The 22,198-nt window shown below is 39.4% G+C and overlaps 1 protein-coding gene across 1 annotated transcript; it reads left to right on the forward strand.

The window, feature by feature from the left end:
- The first annotated feature begins 1,938 nt into the window (after nucleotides 1–1,938).
- ntaq1 (N-terminal glutamine amidase 1) lies at nucleotides 1,939–21,540 on the forward strand. Its single transcript, XM_060824243.1, has 6 exons — nucleotides 1,939–2,180; nucleotides 5,780–5,879; nucleotides 12,167–12,217; nucleotides 18,122–18,270; nucleotides 19,819–19,943; nucleotides 20,979–21,540. The coding sequence occupies exons 1-6, from the start codon at nucleotides 2,080–2,082 to the stop codon at nucleotides 21,086–21,088; spliced, it is 636 nt and encodes a 211-aa protein (XP_060680226.1). The 5' UTR covers nucleotides 1,939–2,079; the 3' UTR covers nucleotides 21,089–21,540.
- Nucleotides 21,541–22,198: the final 658 nt, after the last annotated feature.

Below are 22,198 nucleotides of genomic sequence, written 5' to 3' on the forward strand. Positions count from 1 at the left end.
TTTTACTATAATCAGGATAGTGCATTTTTTTTCCAATAGCCATTATATTACAGCACACTTTGTTTTAACCAGTCCCTTATGAACCAGGACTCTCAATAAACCGCCAGAAATTGCATGTCTCAAATATAGGAAGTTTACTGTCTTATCACAATCTCTGAGTAGACAGTTGAAGGTATAAGTGAGAAGATTCTCTGCCGATAAGTTTTATTTAATACAAAATTGCATTAGTATTTAAATGATTTATGCTGCAAATCAAGTATATATATGTATACTCCCTGCATTATGTTTCTATAATTTAGTGTGTTTTTACATTGATTAAGTGGACATCTTGATCAACCGTAATATTTAATCAACAAGCACACTCCTGGTCCCATAAATGCCAGTTAATAAAAGGTTTGCTGTAATTAGTTTTTCATCCTGTCTAACTCAGTCCCACTGTAAGATAATTATCATATAATCAAAAATTAACTGGTGCAGTACTGTGGAGGTACTATTTTCAAAGGAGGCATCATATAAGGGTCTCATCTATCTGAAATGTCGATTCTCCTGTTTCTCGGATGCTGCCTGACCTGCTGTACTTTTCCAGCATCACACTCTCAACTCTGATTTCCAATGATTTTTTTAAAAAAAGCAAAGTTCCACTGCTCTTCTTTCATTGAACTCTAATAAATACAAAGATTTAGAATTCTTCCAATTCAAGTCTGCAAAATTTATTACACATGATGCCACCATAACACTAAGTATTTTGGGACATCCTGAGATTACAATATGCTCAGGAGTGACTGGTGTAGTGGTAATATCATTACTACTCCAGAAACCGTTTTAATGCACTGGAAACATAACTTTAAATTTCACTCAATTCATTTCATGAATACATAGGGAATTTAAAGCTAGTTTTAATAATAGTTATCATGTCAACTATCATTGTTTGAAAAAGAAACTTCATATTCTTTAGGGAAGGAAATTTGGTACCCTAACCTAGTCACCCAGATTGACTACACAGGTCCTCTGGGATAGGCAACAAATGCAAGCCTCAGCCCTGATACCCACATCCCATGAAGGAATAAAATAATTTAAAAGTATTCTATTGTTTTACCAAATAATCTTAGTTCCTCCTTTTCATTCAACCTCACATTTGTCAACAAACTTGCCAGTTTTCTTAAATACCCATGTTTATTCAGTGGTCCTCTTTTTTATTTGGCTCTACTTTCTTCTTTGGTTTCAGTATCTTAGGAATCACTGCTTGGGATCCAACTGTTTCTTAGATAGCCCTCATTCAGAAACTAATCTTCAACTGTAAATTTCCAGGCATCAATAAGACAGTTAATTTTTAAATCAACATATTTGCCGATCATTAAAGCACACCTTTGGGCCCAAAGGAAGGGCCACTACAAAACAAAACCCCTAATCCTGTATGTTCTCAAAATTTCTGAATGTCGTGGTTTGAACACGCAACCTTGTGACACTTTTCAAGCACACTATTATTGCACCACGAACCCACGTTTAAATTGTGAATCTGCTTGCACGTTTCCATGAACATCACATCTTGGAGTATGGTTTGAGCCTGACCTTTCAATCCAGAGGCAGAGACATCACCACTACATCCACAGAATTAACTACAGCAACTGAGGGAACAAATCCAAACCCTTGACCCCAAAACAACCTAAGGCAATTCATATTGCTAATTGATAAAAGTGCACGTTTGTTTAATACTGCAGAGGAGCGAATACAAATACTGTTTTGCAAGGCTGACAGACTTTAACTCTAAAACAACAACTTTACGTCTGTAGACATCAACCAGCTTCAGGTCAGGAACGAAAGTTGCGCGCGCAGCAAGCGTTCCGATGCTACGTCACTGGGTAGGCGGAGCGGTCTTTCCATGTGCACCGGCCATTCCACTCCGGCTTCCTGCTTTAATCCTAATCCCCGGTGAATAGTTCCTACGGCTGCACTCACGTTGATTCTTACCTTGAGAGCTAGATTGGTTTGAATGAATTCGCTGTTTAGTATATCGAATGAAAATTTAGATGTTCCGCAGTTTAGCTTCTTAATTTCATTTGTTGTTGTTGCGAAGTTGTTATGAGTAGCCCAAACCCTAACCCTGAGAGGTTAGACCCAGGAGGTAAGAGCCAGACCCCAGCCATTGTAAAGGAAGATTGTGTCTACACCAGCTGTTATTGGTAAGCAGGCCTGTCAAATGTCACTGGGCAAAAATAGTTTCACTTATTCAATGTGGGTGTAGATCCCAAAAATTGTGCTGCATTTTCTTTGAAATTAAACATAAGTTATGTTATCAGTGTATTTTTTTTAAGAGCAAAATTTGTTGTGATCTGAGGTCCACTGCCTGAGAGGGCAGAGGAAACCGATGTGACTCTCAATAAGGCATTGGACAAACATTTGAAAGGAAAAATTTCAACGCTATGATAGAAGGAGGAAGTGGGATCGATCAGGTAGTTTTTTTTACAAAATTGCCGGCCGAGCTGAATGGTTTCCTGCCTTTTAAATTCCTGAAATGTTACCTCCAACTAATCACCCAGAAGTGGGTGCTGCAGATGCTGGAGGTTAGAGTCAAGATTCCAGTGTTGCTGGAAAAGCACAGCCGGCCAAGCAGCATCTGAGGAGCAGGAAAATCGACGTTTCGAGCAAAAGCAAATACGTTGATTTTCCTGCTCCTCGGATGCTGCCTGACCGGCTGTGCTTTTTCAGCACCACACTAATCTTGACCTCCAACCAATCCCTTGACAGCTTTTGATTTATTTCTCCTTTTTGCGGGGAGGTCAGCTGTTTGGACCCTATGTTCTGGTATCTCCCCTAAAACCGATATGCTTCTCTCCCTCTTTGATCATGTCTTCAGTGACATGTTCGATTTTTTTACTGGGTGGTCAATTTCAAATTTTATTTGATCATCATACCTTAAATTATTTATTCTGTGAAGGTAATATGTAACTACATTTTGTTGTTGTAAATTTTAAGGCCATACGACATAGGAGCAGAAATTAGGCCAGTCAGCCCATCAAGTCTGCTCCACCATTCAATCATGGCTAATAAGTTTCTTATACTATTCTCCCGCTTTCTCCCCATAACCTTTGATCCCCTTCGTACTGAAGACCCTATCCATCTCAGTCTTAAATGTACTCAATGACCTGATCTCCACAGCCTTCTGTGACAATGAATTCCATAGATTCGCCACTGTCTGGCTGAAGTAGTTTCTCCTTATCTCCATTCTAAAAGGTCTTTTACTCTAAGGCTCTGCCCTCAGGTCCTAGTCTCTCCTACCAATGGAAACATCTTGTAACATCTATTCTGTCCAGGCCTTTCAGTATTCTGTATGTTTCAATTAGATACCCACTCCTTCTTCTAAACTCCAAATATAAACTCAGAGTCCTCAAACATTTCTTGTATGTTAAGCTTTTCATTTCTGGGACCATTCTCATGAACTTCCTCTGACGTGCTCCCGGGCCAGTACATTCTCTCAGAGATATGTGGCTGAAAACGGCGCACAATACTCCAAATGTGGTCTGATCAGAACCTTGTAGAGATTCAGAAGTACATCCCTGCTTTTATATTCAAGTTGTTTCAAAATAAATGCCATCCTTGCATCTGACCTCCTAACTACTGACTCAACGTGCAGGTTTACATTGAGAGAATCCTGGACTAGAACCTCCAAGTCTCTTTGCACTTCAGACTTCTGAATTTTTCATTATTTAGCAAATAGTTCACACCTCTGTTCTTCCTATCAAAGTCCATGACTTCAGCTTTCCTACGTTGTACTTCATCTGCCACTTCTTTGCCCACTCTCCTAATCTATCCAAATCTTTTTGCAGTCTCCCTGCCTACTCAATGTTACCTGTCCCTCTACCTATCTTTTGTATTGTCTGCAAACTTAGCCAAAAAGTCCTCATTTCCTTCATCTAGATCATTAATGTATAAAGTGAAAAGATGTGGTCCCAACACTGAGCCTTGTGTAACATCACTTGTTACTAGCTGCCATTCTGAGAAGGACCTTTTTATTCCCACTTTGCTTTCTGCCAGACAGACAGCCAAGCTTCTATCTCTGTATTTGTCTGCACCTGCCTTCCCTGATAGGGTTTCTTTCCAACCAAGCATTGAGGATTTTCACATGATTTTGTTCTTGCTGCTATGGCAGTTTAGGTCCTCGTGTTCAAATGTTTAGAGCTGAAATTAGGAATATGCAATACAATTGGATAAGTGTACTTTTTCTTTTGAAGGATTATTTATAATTTACTTTTAGGACTAAAAAGTTGTTTACAGTCAATCTGGCCTTCAACACCACTAAAGTGTAATCAGCACTGAGCAAGCTATATTTGTTATTTTGTTAGTAGTTAAATTATGATTGAAAATATTTTAGCATTATTCTAGTAGATTGTAAATTCCATTTTGTAGTTTACTTGTATTTATTTTCTTTAGAGTCTCCTTTCCCAGGCAGCATGTTTCATTTTCATGTGGAAAAGACAGGTCCACACTCACCTCTGATGTGACCCTTGGGTTCAGAGTAGGCTGCTAGCATCTTCTACCTTCATACAATGATCAGAAAAATGAGGCACCAAAACAGCACCAGTACTTCCACAGTCTGAGCCCAGCCATGAGAACAGCTTTCAAAAAACAAAGAGAAAGCAAAACCTACTTTGTACTTATGATTTGAAGAATATTACAGAACTGAAGGAGGCTGTACAGCTTGTCATTGTCTGTGCTTGCTCTTTCAAAAAGTATTCTGCTTGGTGCTACAGCCTAGTTTTGTTTTTTGTCTGTAACCCTGTAAATTCCTCATCCTTGCGTACCTGGCCAAATCCTATTAAAATTATTTTTGAACACAGCTTCTACTACCTTTTCTGTGGTTGAGTATTACAGATTCTGACAGCTCTCAGAGTAGAAATATTTCCCTTCATGCCTCCCCCGCCTCATTAACCAATAAGTTTAAATCTATAAACTCTGGCTAATGAATCATTTCTCAGAAGCAATTACATTTTTTATTGATCCTCTCAAAACCTCATCATCTTAGATTCCACTTTTAAGTTGTTCATGGGGACAGCTGGCTAAGCCAGTATTTGTTGTCTATCCTTAATTTCCTGTTAAGAATGTGAAGGTGTGCCATGTTCTTGAACCGCTGCATCGCTTGTTTTGTGGGTACACCCGTAGAACTGAAGTTCCAGTATTTTCATTCGGCAACATTGAAGAAACAGTGCTATAGTTTCATGTCAGGAAGGTAAGTGACTTGGATTAGCACTTGCAGGTGGTAGTATTCCCAAGCATCTGTTGCCTTTATCCTTCCAGGTGGGAGAGGTTGGAAGGTGCTGTCAAAAGAGCGTGGTGATTTGTTGCAGTGCATTTGTAGGTGGTACACACTGCTACTGTGCATCAGGGGTGAAGAGAAGTAACTTTAAATGTAATGGATGTGATACTAATCAAGTGGGCTGCTTTGTTATGAGTGGTGTCAAGCATTGATTGGAGCTGCACCAAGCCAAGTAAATGGTGAGTGTTTCCTGATGTGCCATGTAGACGGTGGACAGGCTTTGAGCAGCTTGAAAGTGAGTAACTTGCTGCAAAATTTCCTGTGCCTTATCTGCAGTATTACATTTGATGTTGTCATCTCTTAATCTTCTCTGTTCTGGAGAGACAGTCCTGACTTTTCCAACCCCACCTCACATCATACATAAGTCTTTCCTGATTGGTGCCCAGAATATTTCAAATTGTAGCATTTGATTTAGAATAAAATATTTTTGCAACGAATGTTAACATTTATATTAAAATACTTCCTTAGTGAAGAAAATATATGGAAACTTTGTGAATACATAAAGAACAGAAGACAACATCCTCTGGAAGAATGGTATACTGTTTTCATATCAAACGACCAAAAGATGGTAAGTGCAGTCCGCAAATGAGTGTACATTTTCTCAGTCCAAGGTGCAAGAGTTTCACCAAATTCCTCTTTTGCCTGTATCATAGAAACACAGAACTGTTGCAGCACCAAAGGACATCTTTTAGCCCAACATGTCTGCGCTCGCTGTCTGGTTAAACAGTACATTTCATGCTGCTCACCTACCTTCACCTTGTACTTGCACACTCTTCCTTTTCAGATAATAATCCGATTTCCTCTTGAGAGGCTCACTTGATCCGGCTTCCACCAAGCTGTTAGGCAGCACATTCCAGATTTTAACCACTCGATCTGTAACAGCATTTCTCCTCATGTTTGAATTGTTGCTTTTCTTAATTATTTTAAATCTGTGTCCTGTTGTTCTCACTCCTTCCACCAGTGGGAACAGTGTTATTTACCCCAATTTTCCCTGCATTAGCTCAATTATCAGCCGGAGTTAATCAAATTGCATGCATAAGAATAAATCATTCACAAAAAAGCAGTGCTCTCCTTCCAGATTTTGTGCTTCGGTCAATGCTGTAGAACTTGAACACGCACCATCCTGACTGCCAAATAAAAATGCTGTCCACTTTAATCAAGGTTGATACCTAACTGGGTGCTTCAAAAAACTGAATAATTGAAATCATAATCAGAACAAATATTGTAAGCTGAACATTTTGTTAAAATAGCAATAATTCTTGAGGTAAATTCATTTTTGTTATCTTGTAAAATTAACAAGCACAATGAGAAAAATCTGCACCTATCCAACAGAGTATTGTATGGTAAAATTTGAAATCCTCCACTTGGGTGAGAAAAGTAGATTCATGTTTTAAAGTTGAAGTAGACATTTATAGATTAGGGAAACTTTGTGGTGAGGAGTACATGGAAAGAAGTCTGTAAACAAATTGCAAAAAGTTAACATGCAATTACAGCAAGCTAGCAGGAAAACAAATTGAATGTTTGCCTTTATAGCATGCAGGTTAGAGTAGAAGGGTAGAGAAGTCTTGCTGTAATTATGTAGTACTTCGTAAGATCACACTTGGTGCGCTATGTATTGTTTGGTTTCTATACTGAAAGAAGAATATATTTGCCCCAGAGTTGGTATGGAGAAGCTGAACAGATTCACTCCTGGAATGAAGAGTCTATTCTTTGAGGAAACATTGAATAGAATGGGCCTGTATTATCTGGAGTTTTGAAGACTGAGAGGTTATCTCATGGAAATGCATAAAATTCTGAGAGTTTAGCACAGTGGGTGCAGAAAAGCTGTTTTCTCATAGCTGTAGAATCAAGAATGAAGAGAAACCTCAGGATATAGAGTTGGCCATTTCAATCTGAGATAAGGAGGCATTTTCTTATCCAAAGGGCTGTGAATCTTTGAAACTTTCTACTTTAGAGATGTGGAAATTATCAGTCAGTGAGTATAGAGAGTTGGAGAAAGATAGATTTTTAAAGAGGTTTGGGACCACTGCAGGAAGGTACAGTTGAAGTAGAACGTTGATTATGATCATAATCTGATTATGGTGATGGTGAAGCACGTTCAAAGAACCAAATGGTCTTTTCCTGCCCGTATTTCTTGTAAAGTTTTCCATCACAATGGGACAGAACAGCTATGAATTGGTTTCTACTCAGCAGCAAGGACAATTGGGACCAGTGTTTGATATAGACTCTATATGTGATTTGTGTGATTTGGTGTCGATTTTGTTTTTGTTTTAAAATGATCCCATGAAGTGCTTTGAGGCATTTTGTTACAGTAAATCGACTACACGAACACAAGTTGCTGCTATTCATCCTGAGTCTTTTTTTTACATACAATAAAATACAAGAACAAGGAAGTTATGCAAAAGTCTACAAATGATTAGTTAGGTCCCAGCTGGAGTGTTTGTCTGCCTGATTCTGAAACCCACCTTCAGGAAGGATGGAAAGATATTAGAGTTTATTGGATTTCTGTCACAGGATAAGAGCTTCACTGACATAGAGTGACTAGAGAAACACCATTGTTCTCCTTAGAGCAGAAAAAGCTCAGTGAAAGTGAACAGAAGGGTTAATAAATAGGAAGAGTTTTGGTAACATAAATGAGGAGAAATGTTTCACTGGCAGGAGGGTAAATAACAAGAGAAAAGTTTAATATAATTGACAATTTTTGCAGCAAGTTGTTGTGATCTGGAATGCACTGCATGAAAATTAGACTATCTACAGTATGGAAACAGGCCATTCAGCCCAACAAGTCCAAACCAACCCTCCGAAAGTAACCCACCCAGACCCATTTCCTTCTGACTGATGCACCTTTCACTATGGACAATTTATCATGGCCAATTCAACTGACCTGCACATCTTTGGATTGTGGGAGGAAACCCACACAGACACTGGGAGAATATGCAAATTCCACACACCTGAGGCAGGAATTGAACCCAGGTTCCTGGTTCTGTGAGGCAGCAGTGCTAACCACTGAGCCACCATGCTGCAGATGTAAAAAGTAGATTCAGTGAAAATTTTCAAAAGGTAATTGGCTAAAATCTTGAATGGTAAATATTTGCAGGGCTATGGAGGAAAGGCAGTGGGTGTGAGACGAATTGAATTGCTGTTTCAAGAGATTGCACAGACACATTGATCTGAACAGCCACCTGTGCTCTTAGATCTACAAACTTGTACATGACACATTCAGTGAACTCTCTGCGTATTCGGCACATTAAAAGGATCAAGTGCCCAAAATAACCAACTTCATTTAAATACAAAACACTTCATTGTTAAACTTCATTGTTTGGAAATGGACAACGAGTCTGAGATAAGCGTTCTCTGAAAGATGTAATCTCACGTTACACTGCAGTTCCCCACTAAACCAGCAGAGGGAACCCCATTTTAACTCCCCTCTCAATCAGATTAATGAAAATATACAAGCAGGAAAGGAGGAGCTCTTGTGCAGTGGGTAGTGTCGCTGTCTTTGACTTAAAACTTCTGAGCACCCATCCATCCACAGGGCCTGGTGGCCAAGAAATGCACATTTATAATCTGAGTACCAACCTGCAATTCCTTCTAACACTGGATTGTATTATGTACCCCCTAATAGTCAGAGGGAAATTGAGAAACAAATTTGTAAGGGGATCTCAGTTATCTGTAAGAATAATAGGGTAGTTATGGTAGGGGATTTTAATTTTCCAAACATAGACTGGGGCTGCCATTGTGTTAAGGGTTTAGATGGAGAGGAATTTGTTAAGTGTGTAAAAGAAAATTTTCTGATTCAATATGTGGATGTACCGACGAGAGAAGGTGCAAATCTTTACCTACCCTTGGAAAATGAAGCAGGGCAGGTGACTGAGGTGTCAGTGGGGGAGCACTTTGGGGACAGCGACCATCAGTTTTAAAATAGTGATGGAAAAGGATAGACCAGATCTAAAAGTTGAAGTTCTAAATTGAAGGAAGGCTAATTTTGACGGTATGAGGCAAGAACTTTCAAAATCTGATTGGGGGCAGATGTTCACAGGTAAAGAGATGGCTGGAAAATGGGAAGCCTTCAGAAATTAGATAACAAGAGTCCAGAGACAGTATATTCCTGTCAGGGTGAAAGGAAAGGCTGGTAGGTATAGGGAATGCTGGATGACTAAAGAAATTGAGGGTTTAGTTAAGAAAAAGAAGTAAGCTTATGTCAGGTATAGACAGGACAGATCGAGTGAATCCTTAGAAGAGTACAAAGGCAGTAGAAGTACACTTAAGAGGGAAATCGGGAGGGCAAAAAGAGGACATGAGATAGCTTTGGCAAATAGGGTTAAGGAGAATTCAAAGGGTTTTTACAAATACATTAAGGACAAAAGGGTAACTAGGGAAAGAATGGGCCCCCTCGAAAATCAGCACCGTGGCCTTTGTGTGGAGCCACAGGAGATGGGGGAGATACTTAACGAGTATTTTGCATCATTGTTTCCTTGGAAAAGGAAATGGAAGATATAGAATGTAGGGAAGTAGATGGTGACATCTTAAAAAATGTCCATAGTACAGAAGAGGAAGTGCTGGATATCTTGAAACACATAAAACTGGATAAATCCCCAGGACCTGATCAGGTGTACCCTAGAACTCTGTGGAAAGCTAGGGAAGTGATTGTTGGGCTCCTTGCTGAGATATTTGTATCATCGATAGTCGCAGGTGTGGTGCCGGAAGACTGGAGATTGGCTAATGTCATACCACTTTTTAAGAAAGGTGGTAAGGACAAGCCAGGGAACTATAAACCAATGAGCCTGACATTGATGGTGGGTAAGTTGTTGGAGGGAATGCTTAGGGACAGGATGTACATGTATTTGGAAAGGCAAGGGCTGATTAGGGATATCAGCATAACTTTGTGCGTGGGAAATCATGTCTCACAAACTTGACTGAGTTTTTTGAAGAAGTAACAAAGGGAATTGGTGAGGGCAGAGCGGTAGATGTGATCTATATGGACTTCAGTAAGGCATTTGACAAGGTTCCCCATGGGAGCAAAGTTAGATCTCATGGAATACAGAGATAACTTTCCTTTTGGATATAGACCTGGCTCAAAGGTAGAAGACAGAGGGTTGTTTTTCAGACTGGAGGCCTGACCAGTGGAGTGCCACAAGGATCAGTTCTGGGTCCACTACTTTACATCATTTATATAAATGATTTGGATGTGAGCATAAGAGGTATAGTTAGTAAGTTTGCAGATGACACCAAAATTGGAGGTGTAGTGGGCAGCGAAGAAGGTTACCTCAGATTACAACAGGATCTTGACCAGATGGGCCAATGGGCTGAGAATTGGCAGATGGAGTTTAATTTAGTTAAATGCGAGGTGCTGCATTTTGGGAAAGCAAATCTTAGCTGGACTTATACACAATGGTAAGGTCCTAGGGTGTGTTGCTGAACAAAGAGACCTTGGAGTGCAGGTTCATATCTCCTTGAAAGTGGAGTCGCAGAAGGCGTTTGGTATGCTTTCCTTTATTGATCAGAATATTGAGTACTGGAGTTGGGAGGTCATGTTGTGGCTGTACAAATCATTGGTTAGGCCACTTTTGAAATATTGCAACCAATTCTGGTCTCCTTCCTATTGGAAGGATGTTGTGAAACTTGAAAGGGTTCAGAAAAGATTTACAAAGATGTTGCCAGGGTTGGAGGATTTGAGCTATAGGGAGAGGCTGAATAGGTTGGAGCTGTTCTCCCTGGAGCGTCAGAGGCTGAGGGGTGACCTTATGGAGGTTTATAAAATCATGAGGAGCATGGATAGGATAAATAGACAAGTCTTTTCCCTGGGTGTGGAGTCCAGAACTAGAGTGCATAGATTTAGGGTGAGAGGGGAAAGATATAAAAAAGACCTAAAGGGCAATCTTTTCACACAGAAGGTAGCACTTGTATGTAATGAGCTGCCAGAGGAAGTGGTGGAGGCTAATACAATTGCATCTTGATGGGAAGGGTTTGGAGGGATATGGGCCAGGTACTGGCAGATGGGACAAGATTGGGTTGGGATATCTGGTCAGCATGGACGATTTGGACCAAGGGTCTGTTTCCATGCTGTACATCTTTATGATGATGACTCTATGACATGCCAGTAGCAGGCAGTAAAAGTGGGAGAGATTCATAATCAACCATGAAATAAGATTATTGGAGCATCTTCCAGGATGGTGCTGGACCATGACAACATTTTGCAAGCTGTCTCCAGCAGGTCTTACTCTTACACATCTTTTATTACCCTAAACCTTTTGTATGGTTTGATCTGCCTGTACTGCATGCAAACCAAAATATTTCACTGTACCTGCGTACATGAGACAATAATCAATCAAATCAAAAATTGCATGTGTTGCAGACGCTTGAATGAGTTTCTTCTGTTCATTCTTTCATGGAAAGTGGGGGTTTTCTGATAAGGCCAGCATTTGTTGCCCTTTTTCTGATTGCACTTGAACTGAATTTAGAGGACTGTTAAAATTTAGCAACTACATTGCTGTGATCTGGAGTCACATGTGGACCAGAAAGATGGCAGATTTCCTTTCCTAAAGAACATCAGTGAACCAGATGGGTTTTTAAAAATGAGAATTGACGCTATTCCTCATGCTCATTGTTACAACATTAGCTTTATTTTCCAGAGTTTATTTATTGATAGTAAATTCTACCAGCTGCCATGATGCGATTCGAAAGACATTAACTAGTTCAGTGACGTTACCACCATGCAACCATTATCCAAAATGATCTAATCAACATATTAGTGGCATGATAGCGTGGTTACATAATTATCATGTCAAATCAAAGAATTGGATAATTGTTTTTGTCCAACTTACAATTTGCTCTGTTTATTTCATTACTCCAAAGGTGCCCATCTGGAGTCAAAAGTCTGGCAGTGGAGATCAGCCTGTAATCTGGGTAAGTGATTCTTTTGTAAATCAATATTTATAGCTACACTTTCAATGACATAAGAATTTTTCAGTCCTTTACTTTTAAAGTGTATTGGTCTTTTTCTGGCTTGTTCTATTACAGGAGTAGGCCATTAAGCCCATTGTACATGTGCTGGCCCATTGAAAGACCTAGCCCCACACCCCAGCTCATTCCCCATTAACCTTGTAAATTAATTATTTTCAGGTAAATTTCCAAATGCTTTTTCAAAGTTTCAATGGAATCTGATTCCACCGAAGTTTAATCTTAATATCACATCTTAATATTCCTCTGAGTGAAGACATTTTCCTCATTTTCCTCTTTTGCCAATTAATTTAAATCTTGCCACTGATCCACTTGCCAGAGAAAATAGCTTCTCCCAACAGTCCTCACAATTGTTATACCTTCCTTTAATCTTCTCTAAGAAAAATATCTTAGCTCCTCCAAACTGTGCGAATAACTTTGCATAACTTACATTCTTAAGCTCTGTTCTTGACTGTACAAGTGAATTTAAAAATGTGGTTAATTATTAAAACTTTTTTGTAAAAGCTCTTTTCACTGATCACTCAATAGAAAGATGTACAAGAATCTGACTACTCCTTGGCCAAAAAATACCATACTGAAAGGTGAGGTTTTCTTTTCGGTATAAATTTATACAGCAGCAGTGACAGTGGTTTGTGTACGTACAGTGTCTTTAATGCAGGAAAAATGCCTCACAAAGCACTGCCAAGCTGAAGCAAGAGATATTGGAAGAGGTGATTTAAAGCTTGTTCAAAGAAATGAGAAAAGAGAACAAGATAGAGAAGTTTAGGAAAGGAATTGCTGAGATAAAGTCTGAGGCAGTTTAAATAAGGCCAACAATGGAAGCTCAGGAGGAGTACTGGATTTACAGAAACCATTGTTAGAGGTTTGTAATGTTCCAGGAGGATTATGGAACTGGGGAAAGTTCCAGATGTAGGGAGGTATTGCTATTAAAAGGTTGAAACAGACTTGTGGGACTTTTAAGTTTAAGGCTTGTGGTTTTAGGAGCAGTTGTACGTCAATACAGAGTGTTAAGTGAGAGGTAGTTGGTGTGGAATAGATTGTTGATAGCATTAGATGTGCTGAACTGTTTGGAGGATGTGAGAGGAAGTCAAGTTAATTGGGATAGTTGACAAAGGAATGAATGAAGGTTTTGGCAGCAGGTAGGCTAAAGCAAGGGAGGAGATGGGCAATGTTACAGCAGTGGAAATGGACAGGTTTTGGTTCGAGCTAGAACAGTGATTATGGAACTACAAACCTGCGTATACAGAAAACCAACAAACCCTGACCAAATACTTAACTACACCAGCAACCATCCCAACACACACAAACGAAGCTGTATCAGAACACTATTCCAACGAGCCACCACACACTGCAGCATAGACAAACTTCGGAAAACAGAGGATTCAAGAAGAACGGATACTCAAAAAATACAATCCGCAGATTCCTCAAGAAAAAACTATGACAAGCAGACCAAAGACAGCCAGAAACCCTAACCACCTTACCATACATCAAAGAAGTTTCAGAAATGACAGCCAGACTACTAAGACCCCTCGGAATCCTAGTAGCACACAAACCCACCAACGCTCTCAAACAAAAACTAACAAACTTAAAAGACCCAGTGCAACCCATGGAGAAAACCAACGTTGTCTACAAAATCCCATGCAAGGACTGCCACAAATACCACGTAGGACAAACAGGAAGAAAGTTAGCCACCAGGATACACGAACACCAGCTAGCCACAAAAAGACACGAACCTCTCTCCCTCGTAGCCCTACACATGGCTGAAAAAAAACACCAATTTGACTGGGACAACACATCTATCCTGGGACATGCTAAGCAAAGACATGCCAGAGAATTCCTAGAGGCCTGGCACTCCAACCACAACGCCATAAACAAACACATAGACCTAGAAACCATTTATCAACCCCTCCGAAAACGAACAGGAAATGACATCACCATAAACCCCAGGAACCCCATCCAGGACAAACATATAAATAGAAAGCAGGAGACCAACAGCTTCACTTCACTTGGAGGTCGCCACTGATGATGTTACCTAGCCAGGTAATGAAACGTCTGGATATCAAACCTACAGCTCAGCGAGCAAACCTACACCCGAAGGTGATTATGGAATGGGTTGAAATTGGTGGAGAGCTACAGTTTGTGATGGGCTCCAAAGGCGAGCTTTTCGTTTTCCCAGTGTTTAAATTGACTAAATTGCTGTGCACCCAAGACTGGATGACAGAAAATACAGGTTAATGAATGGGTTAAGACAAGTGGTGGAAGGATAAAGCTGAGCCAAAATGCATGTAATGTAGGAACATCAACAGGTAATTTGTGCACAGCAAGCTCCAACAAACATCAATGTGATAATGACCAGACAACGTGAGTTACTGAAGAATAAGACTTGGAGCAGAAGGATTTGACCCATTGTCTGCTCAGTCATTCAGTGAGACCATGGCTAATCTGATAGTCCTGAATTCCACTTTACTGGTTTTACTCAATCTCTTGGTTCCCCTAATGATTAAAAAATCTGTCTCTCTCAACCTTGAATATATTTAATGACCCATCCTCATCAGCTCTCTGCAGTAAAGACTCTTCACAGAAGAAATTGCTCGTCGTCTGTGCTTTAAATGGGCAGCCCTTTACCCTTTACTTGCACTTGGTGCTGTATTCTGGTCCTAGCCTTTTTCACATGGGAGAACAACCTCTCCAAATCGACCTTATAAAATTCTCTTAAACATTTTATTTATTTCAATACAGGGAGAACGCTACTATCCTTCAAAATACATTATTGGAGCTGCTGCTTTTCAGCTAAGGCAGAACTGAGGGCATTTTGCCCTCTCAAGTAGACTCAACAAATCCTTTTGCACAATGTTACCGAGGAACAGAAAGTATATGAGGAAGGTAACAAGAATAGATTCCTCGGTGAAGGGAGTTCTGAGATATTTAAATTGGTAAATACCACTTAAATTCAAAGAAATGGCGCCAGAGTAGATGTTGCTCCAGCTATTACAATATTAAATACCATAAGATCGAGGAGCAGATGTCGACCATTCATCCCGTCAAGTCTGTTCTGCCATTCAATGAAATTATGACTGATCTGATAACCCTCGGAGCTACTTTCCTGCTTTTTCCTCAACCCTTGATTCTCTTACTGAAAGGAAATCTGTCTGTCTATTTCAGTCTTGCATAGTGCTAATGATCCAGCCTCTGCAGTAAAGAATTCTACAGATTCACTATCCTCTAAGAGAAGAAATTCCTTCTTATCTCTGTCTTATCTAGACAATGTATTACTTTGAGATTATGCCCTCTGATCCTAGACTCTTCAACCAAGAGGAAACAATCTCTCCACATGTACAATGTGAAGCCCCCTAAGAATTTTATATCTTTGAATAAAATCACCTCTCATTCTTCTCAACACTAATGAGTATAAGCATAATCTATTCAACCTGTCCTCATAAAATCCCTTCATACCTGGGATCAACCTAGTGAATCTCTCTGGAATGTCTCCACTGTCAGTATATCTTTACTTAGATAATGTCAATGCAGGATTGTAAAGAGAAGGGTTGTTGATAATACAGATGGTTAGGTAAGAGTGGAACCAAGTGAGGTCTGTGCCACTCAGCTGTCCCACATTGAAGACACCGAGAAGCTGAGATTGAGAAGAGGAATAGACCATGCCTCCAGAGGATGCTAGAGGACAACTTTACAAAAGGTGGTTTCAGCACGCTGGCAGGGCAGAATTCATATTCAAGACACTCAACCATGAAAGTCTGAGGAAAACAGACTCAGATTTGGAAACTGACAATGTTTGTTGATTTTGGAGACAAAAGGGAAGTTGGAGTTAGAATGGTAGTTTGCTGAGATAAAAATAAACCAGAGCAAATAGCAATACAGTGCTCAAGAATGACTTAAGCTGTTTTCTGAAACAAAATAAGATGATGATTCAAGATTCTTTAAGGCCTTTTATCAGACTTCTAACTGTATCTGGGAGAAGTGTCTATCCTTAACTCCCTCCAACTGTTAGCCTCTCTCAATAACACTGTCCAAGGCCATAGGATTCGTTTTTGCACCCCCGCTGACAACATTCTGTACTACCCCACAAACACCTCTTTCAAATCCTCCAATTTTGTTCGATTATCAGATTGATTTTTTGACATTCAATATCAAGAAGACTGAAGCCATTGATTCAGACTCTGCTCAAATCTCCATTTAATAGCTACTGACTCCATTGCTCTCACTGACAACAGTCTGAGCAAATCTGTTTGCAGCCCCTGTGCAAATTTGCATCTGGTCCAATTCACCTATTATCCTCATGTTCACTGACCTACATTGTCTGTTCGTCAGACCAAATCTTTGAATTTCTCATTCTTATTGTCACCCCCTTCATGGCCTTATCCTCTCCCTATCTTTCCAATCTCTTCCAACCCCGTGACACTCCTGAAAATTTGTGCTTTTTATCATTCCATCTTTGCTGATGTTTTCTTCATCGTACTTTGCAATTCCCTCTGTACATCTCTTCCTCTTGTTGCCTTGCTTTTAAAGGTAGTCTTTAAGTCTCATTATTTGGCCCAGCTTTAGGTCACCTAAGTGTGGCTTGAGGCTATACTTTGTTTTATAATGGTCCTGTGAAGAGCCTTGGGACATTTCTTCATGTTAAAGGTGTCATGTGTATAAGTTGTTGTATAATTAATTGTAACACAAAATAGAATTCCACGTTATGTATGACATAACTCTGGCAAAATTAATTGAGAACCCAGCCAGATTTCAGCCAATTTCAAGCCACAATTTAGACTGACACTTCTGTGTGGAATAGTAAATACAGCTTTGATTCTTCTTTGTCTACCTAATGTATATGTGCAAAGACAAAATATAGACATATTTCACAATGTTAGTTTGTATATATCTATGTACATCATATTGAGGTCCCATCTGCCAGTTCAGGTGAATCTCTAAAGATTCCTAGGCAGTTCTGAAAGCTAAGCGAGCATTTCTTATTACGTCTTGGCAAACCTTCCACCCTCAACCAATTACATTTTTATAGTGCCTTTAATATTGTAAAACTTCACTGTAGGGCCTATTAGCCAAAATTGGAAATGAGCATGATAGGAAGATATTCGAACAGGGGATCAAAACATTTATCAGAGGAAGGTTGCTAGAAGCATCTTAGAGGAGGAGGAAGAAATCGAAGGATTTGCAGAGGAAATTTCAAAGATTAGGTGCTGATGGCAAGGCCTCCAATGGTAGGACAGTTAAAATTAGAGAAGTGAAAGAGCCCAGATTGAATGCACACATGTACCTCTAAGGAATGTAATGCTGGAAGACAATAGAGATAGAGAGAAGATGAAGGGCTTTTGCCCCAAAACGTCGACTTTCCTGCTCCTCGGATGCTGCCTGACCTGCTATACTTTTCCAGCACCACTCTAATCTAGACCCCAGAGATAGAGAGAGGCAAGATATGGAGGCATGCAAACACAAGAACAGCACTGTGGATGTATCTATACCAGATGGACTGCAGCCATTCAAAATAGTGGCTTCTTAAAGGCAATTAGGGATGGGTAACGAATGCTGAGCTAGTGATGCTCACAGAACATGAAAGAATTTTTAAAAATCGAGTTTTAAAATTGAAGTATTGCTGGGCCAAGTTTCTGAGTAGGTCAGGATGCAAAGCATTTCTTCCTGTAACAGTTATGACTTTTAATTCAGTAACTAATTGTGCAAATGCTTTGGGATATTTTGATGACAGAAACACCTGGTAAGTATGTGTTACAGTAGTAAATAATTCATAAATGCGTAATGCCAAATATAGAGTTTGTAATCTGATGTGCTGGTCGAGCAAACGTCAATAATAATAATAATGTTTTAAATTAGGATTACCATGTTATCCTACTTCATGATTGTGGAGGACAGCACTGTGAGATCTATGACCTGGATACAACACTTCCATTTCCATGTCCTTTTGATACTTACGTGAAAGAAGCCTTCAGATCTGAAGATCTCATCAGACCAGCTTTTAGAAGGTGAGATAAGCTGCTGTTTAAGAAGTGGTTCTCCGATTAGTTCTTCACAGTTTTTCAGTGTTCATAGTTGAAGATCTTATGACCATTACTAACCATGGAGACAATAAGCTAGAAAATGCAATTGACCTAAATGATAAAGCTCAACTCTGCGGCCTGTATATTAGAGCCAAACCTCAAAGGAGTGAATTGAAAATGCTTCTACATGCAAAGGAAGAATTTTGAAACCATCTTCTACAAATGGCTAGCCAGATCAATTTAAATTTTAAATCTGAGATGATGTATTTTTGTGAATCGAAGCAAATAAGTAAAATGGGCGAAAGTGGGGTAGACAGTTTTTGATCACTGATCAGCCGTAATCTCACTAAATTGTAAAATAGGCTTGAGGGGCTGAATGGTCTCTATCTGTTCCTGTGGTCTTGTAAGTGCAAAGTGAGTTGTGTTTGATGCAGATGATCCATGCCCAAATAACTAAATGTACAACTGTTTAAGCCTATGCGTAAAAGAATGGCTATTTGATAAGGGATACGTTTGCCATAGACCATCAAATCACATGGCAGCAAGGAAACATTAACTCAAAATGCAAACAAGCTCTTAATGATCAATTAATTATTTTTTAAAGTGGAGTCACTGCTGTAATATAGGGAATATAGTAGTCAATTGATGCACAATAAACACACATAAACAGCAACACGATAATATCACTAGATAATCTGTTTTTAGCTCTCTTGGTTGAGGGACATCAAAAAGCCAAGGATAATGCTTATGTTTTTTAATCAATCTGTTCGGACTATTATCACACAGGTGGGACTTGAACTCATGCCTTCTTACCTAGAATTAGGGATGCTACCATTGCACCACCATCATTTCTGATTTTCCTGAAATAGCAGAAGTTTTTTACATCCAAAAGAATAGACAAGACTTCTGCTTAAGTCTGTCCTATTATACAACACTCCTGGCAGCGTAGCACTCTCTCAGAACTTCAGTGGAACTGTCATCCTAAAACCTTGCTCTCGGGCGTGGGATTTGAACCCATAATTTCCAAACTCCGAGAGAAGTATGGAACCAGAAATGACAAGAGTTTGGGTGAATGTCAAGATGCTAAGAAAAATAATTCTGAATGGAGACTAACAATAGCTTCTGCCATCTTTCCTTTATATGACATTTTCATAGTCAGCCTTTTTTTCCTTATTTTGTTGCTTTCTTGGCTTCGCCCCAATTATTGCAACATTTTAGTCCTGTGTCTGCTCTCTAGCATGTGAAGCCCTCTGTGGTCTAGATGAAAAATTATAATGAAAATTATCCTCCAGACCATATCAATGAATATTTGAAAGTGGAGACTACGTTGATTCAGATGAACTTAGTGGTGGTTTTTTCACATCACTCCAATCTTCCACAGTGATCAATGCAGAAAAAGCAGATTGTTCCCTTCTGTCTTGTGTTTTCGAAGCATTTCATCTGACAGGGAAAAATATTTGAGACTAAAAAAAAACAATGTGACAAAAGACAATAAAAATTAATTCAGCAAATGGTATTGTTGTTGTTGTTCAGAAAAATGAGAGTGCTACGAGCAGATTTGTACCTGAAGACATTTGCTTCAGATCGATCTCATATGAAAGATGTTAATGGAATGTGGCGCATGACTCCTCCACCATATCCTTGTATTCAAACGTCAGGTCAGTGAAATAAGATGTGTTTAAACCTTTATCACGATGCACCAAAATGGATAATGCATGCTTTCTAATGGAGTTTTCAAATGTTACCTGGCTTATAGTTGTCACTTAATCTTATTGGTTTATGGGATGTGGGTGTTTGCTATGACAGTATGTATTTTCTGTCTCTAACTGCATTTGAGAAGATGGTGGCTTGCCTTCCTGAACTGCTGCAGTCTATGTATGTAGGGACACACACAATGTTGTTGGGAAGGGATTCCCACAATTTTGACCCAGTGATAGTGAAGGAACGATGATGATTTTTCAAGGCAGGTAGTGTGCGCACTCAAAGGGAACTTGCGGGTGATGGTGTTCTCAAGCATCTGCTGCTGTTTTCTTTCTAGATGGTAGATGTTTTGCTGGAGAATGAGTCTTGACAAATTGCTGCAATGCATCTTGTGTGTGGTACACATTGATGCCATTGTGCATTAGTGGTAAAAGGATCCAATTTTGATGGTGGTAGAAGAGGTGCAGCTAAGCAGGCTACTTTATCTGGGCAAATATCAAGCTTTTCAACTGTTGTTAGAGCTGTTCAAGCCCAGTATTCCATCACACTAGTGACTTGTGCACTGCCAACAGGCTTTTGGGAAATCAGGAGATGAATTATTCACCAAAGAATTCCCAGACTCCAACCCACTTGTGTAGCAAATTGAAAAAAATTGATGTGACCAGCTCACGGTCCAGTTAAGTTTCTGGTCAATTTTTTGGGTGGCATTTTCTTGTTATGTTTCCTAATGTGATGTGACCATAGGGTCAGAATTCAGGTGTGTTCATGAGGATTGAAGAGTTGTAGACATCTTTATTTCTTACAGTAAAATGCTGTTTGATTTTTGGTTCCGGGCATATTTAGTAGAGGATTGCAAAAGCATTAAAGTTTATGATAAATAAGGAACATCTGTTCCAATGGCTGGAGGATCATTTTAATAGGTTGTTTACAATTTTGGTGCTTTGTCTTTTAAAACTTGCATCATTTAACTTGTAACCTTGGTTCAAATTTAGAGTCAAAGATGAACTTGGATGATTTTATCAGTATGACTCCTACCATTGGATGGGGTGATGTCTATACCTTTCCAGAATTTGTCCAACAATTTGGAAGTTCAAAATTATAATATTTGAAAGAAAAAATCTTCAAAGATTCCAGTTTTTTAGACCTTGCCCTGTGAGAAGACTGCATAAGAGAGACATTAATATTCCTCCAAAAAGCAGCATCTTTGGTGTTTGAAGTTTCCAAAATCCTCAAAATGGACAGTAAAGAGTACGAGCAATGACAAAAAATGGAGCTGAGTGAGAGGTGGATACAAAAGAAAATCAAATTCAAACTTGATACTGGAAATGGTGATTCTGTCGACCTCACAAATCAGAAACATTGCTCAAGAATGAATCCCGAACATAAGAAGGAGAGAATGTAGTGAACTGTTTGAAATAGATACAGGCTTTATCTTTATCCGTTGAGCACATTATTGTGCAGACTGTTCCTTCTTTCTTTAATATCGCAAGAGTAAAGAACACCAATAATATCTGATGATTGTGGAATCCTGCAAAATGTTGTTAATCCACAAAGCAAAATAGTTCAATAAAATATTTTTAAGGCTTAAAGATTGTTTTCTGTTATTTATACTGTTAATATTTATTAGATAGCATTTGTCGATGTTTTGTTACTGGGGTTGAGATGCGAAGTTATTAGATGTGTTTCCCCATTGTAACCTGCTGTGAAGTTGCTGTTAGATCACAAATGTCTACAGCATGAAAGGAGCACATTCATCCCATCAGGCCTGTGCTGTCAGAACGTCTCTCCTGCTATTTCCTCGAGCCCTGCAAATATTTTACCTTCAGGTACTTATCCAATTGACTTTAAAAAGCTACAGTTGAATCTGCCATGACCACACTCTCAGGCAGCACGTTCCGAATTCTAACCACTCACTGCATAACAATGTTTTTCCTCATATCACCTTTGACAAAACTTTTAAGTCGCTGTTGGCTTATTCTCAATTCTTCTACCAATGGAAAGAGTTGCTCTATATCCACTCTGTCCAGATCCCTCATGAAACTCAAGTTGTTTGAAAAATTGGGTGGCACAGTGACTCAGTGATCAGCATTGCTGCTTCACAGTGCCAGGGATCCAGGTTTGATTCCAACCTCGGGCAACTGGCTGTATGGAGTTTGCACATTCTCCCCATGCCTGCATGGGTGTCCTCCGGGTGCTCCAGTTTCTTCCCACA

The sequence above is a fragment of the Hemiscyllium ocellatum genome, chromosome 4 (genome assembly GCF_020745735.1).
Source record: "Hemiscyllium ocellatum isolate sHemOce1 chromosome 4, sHemOce1.pat.X.cur, whole genome shotgun sequence".
Lineage (NCBI taxonomy): Eukaryota > Metazoa > Chordata > Chondrichthyes > Orectolobiformes > Hemiscylliidae > Hemiscyllium > Hemiscyllium ocellatum.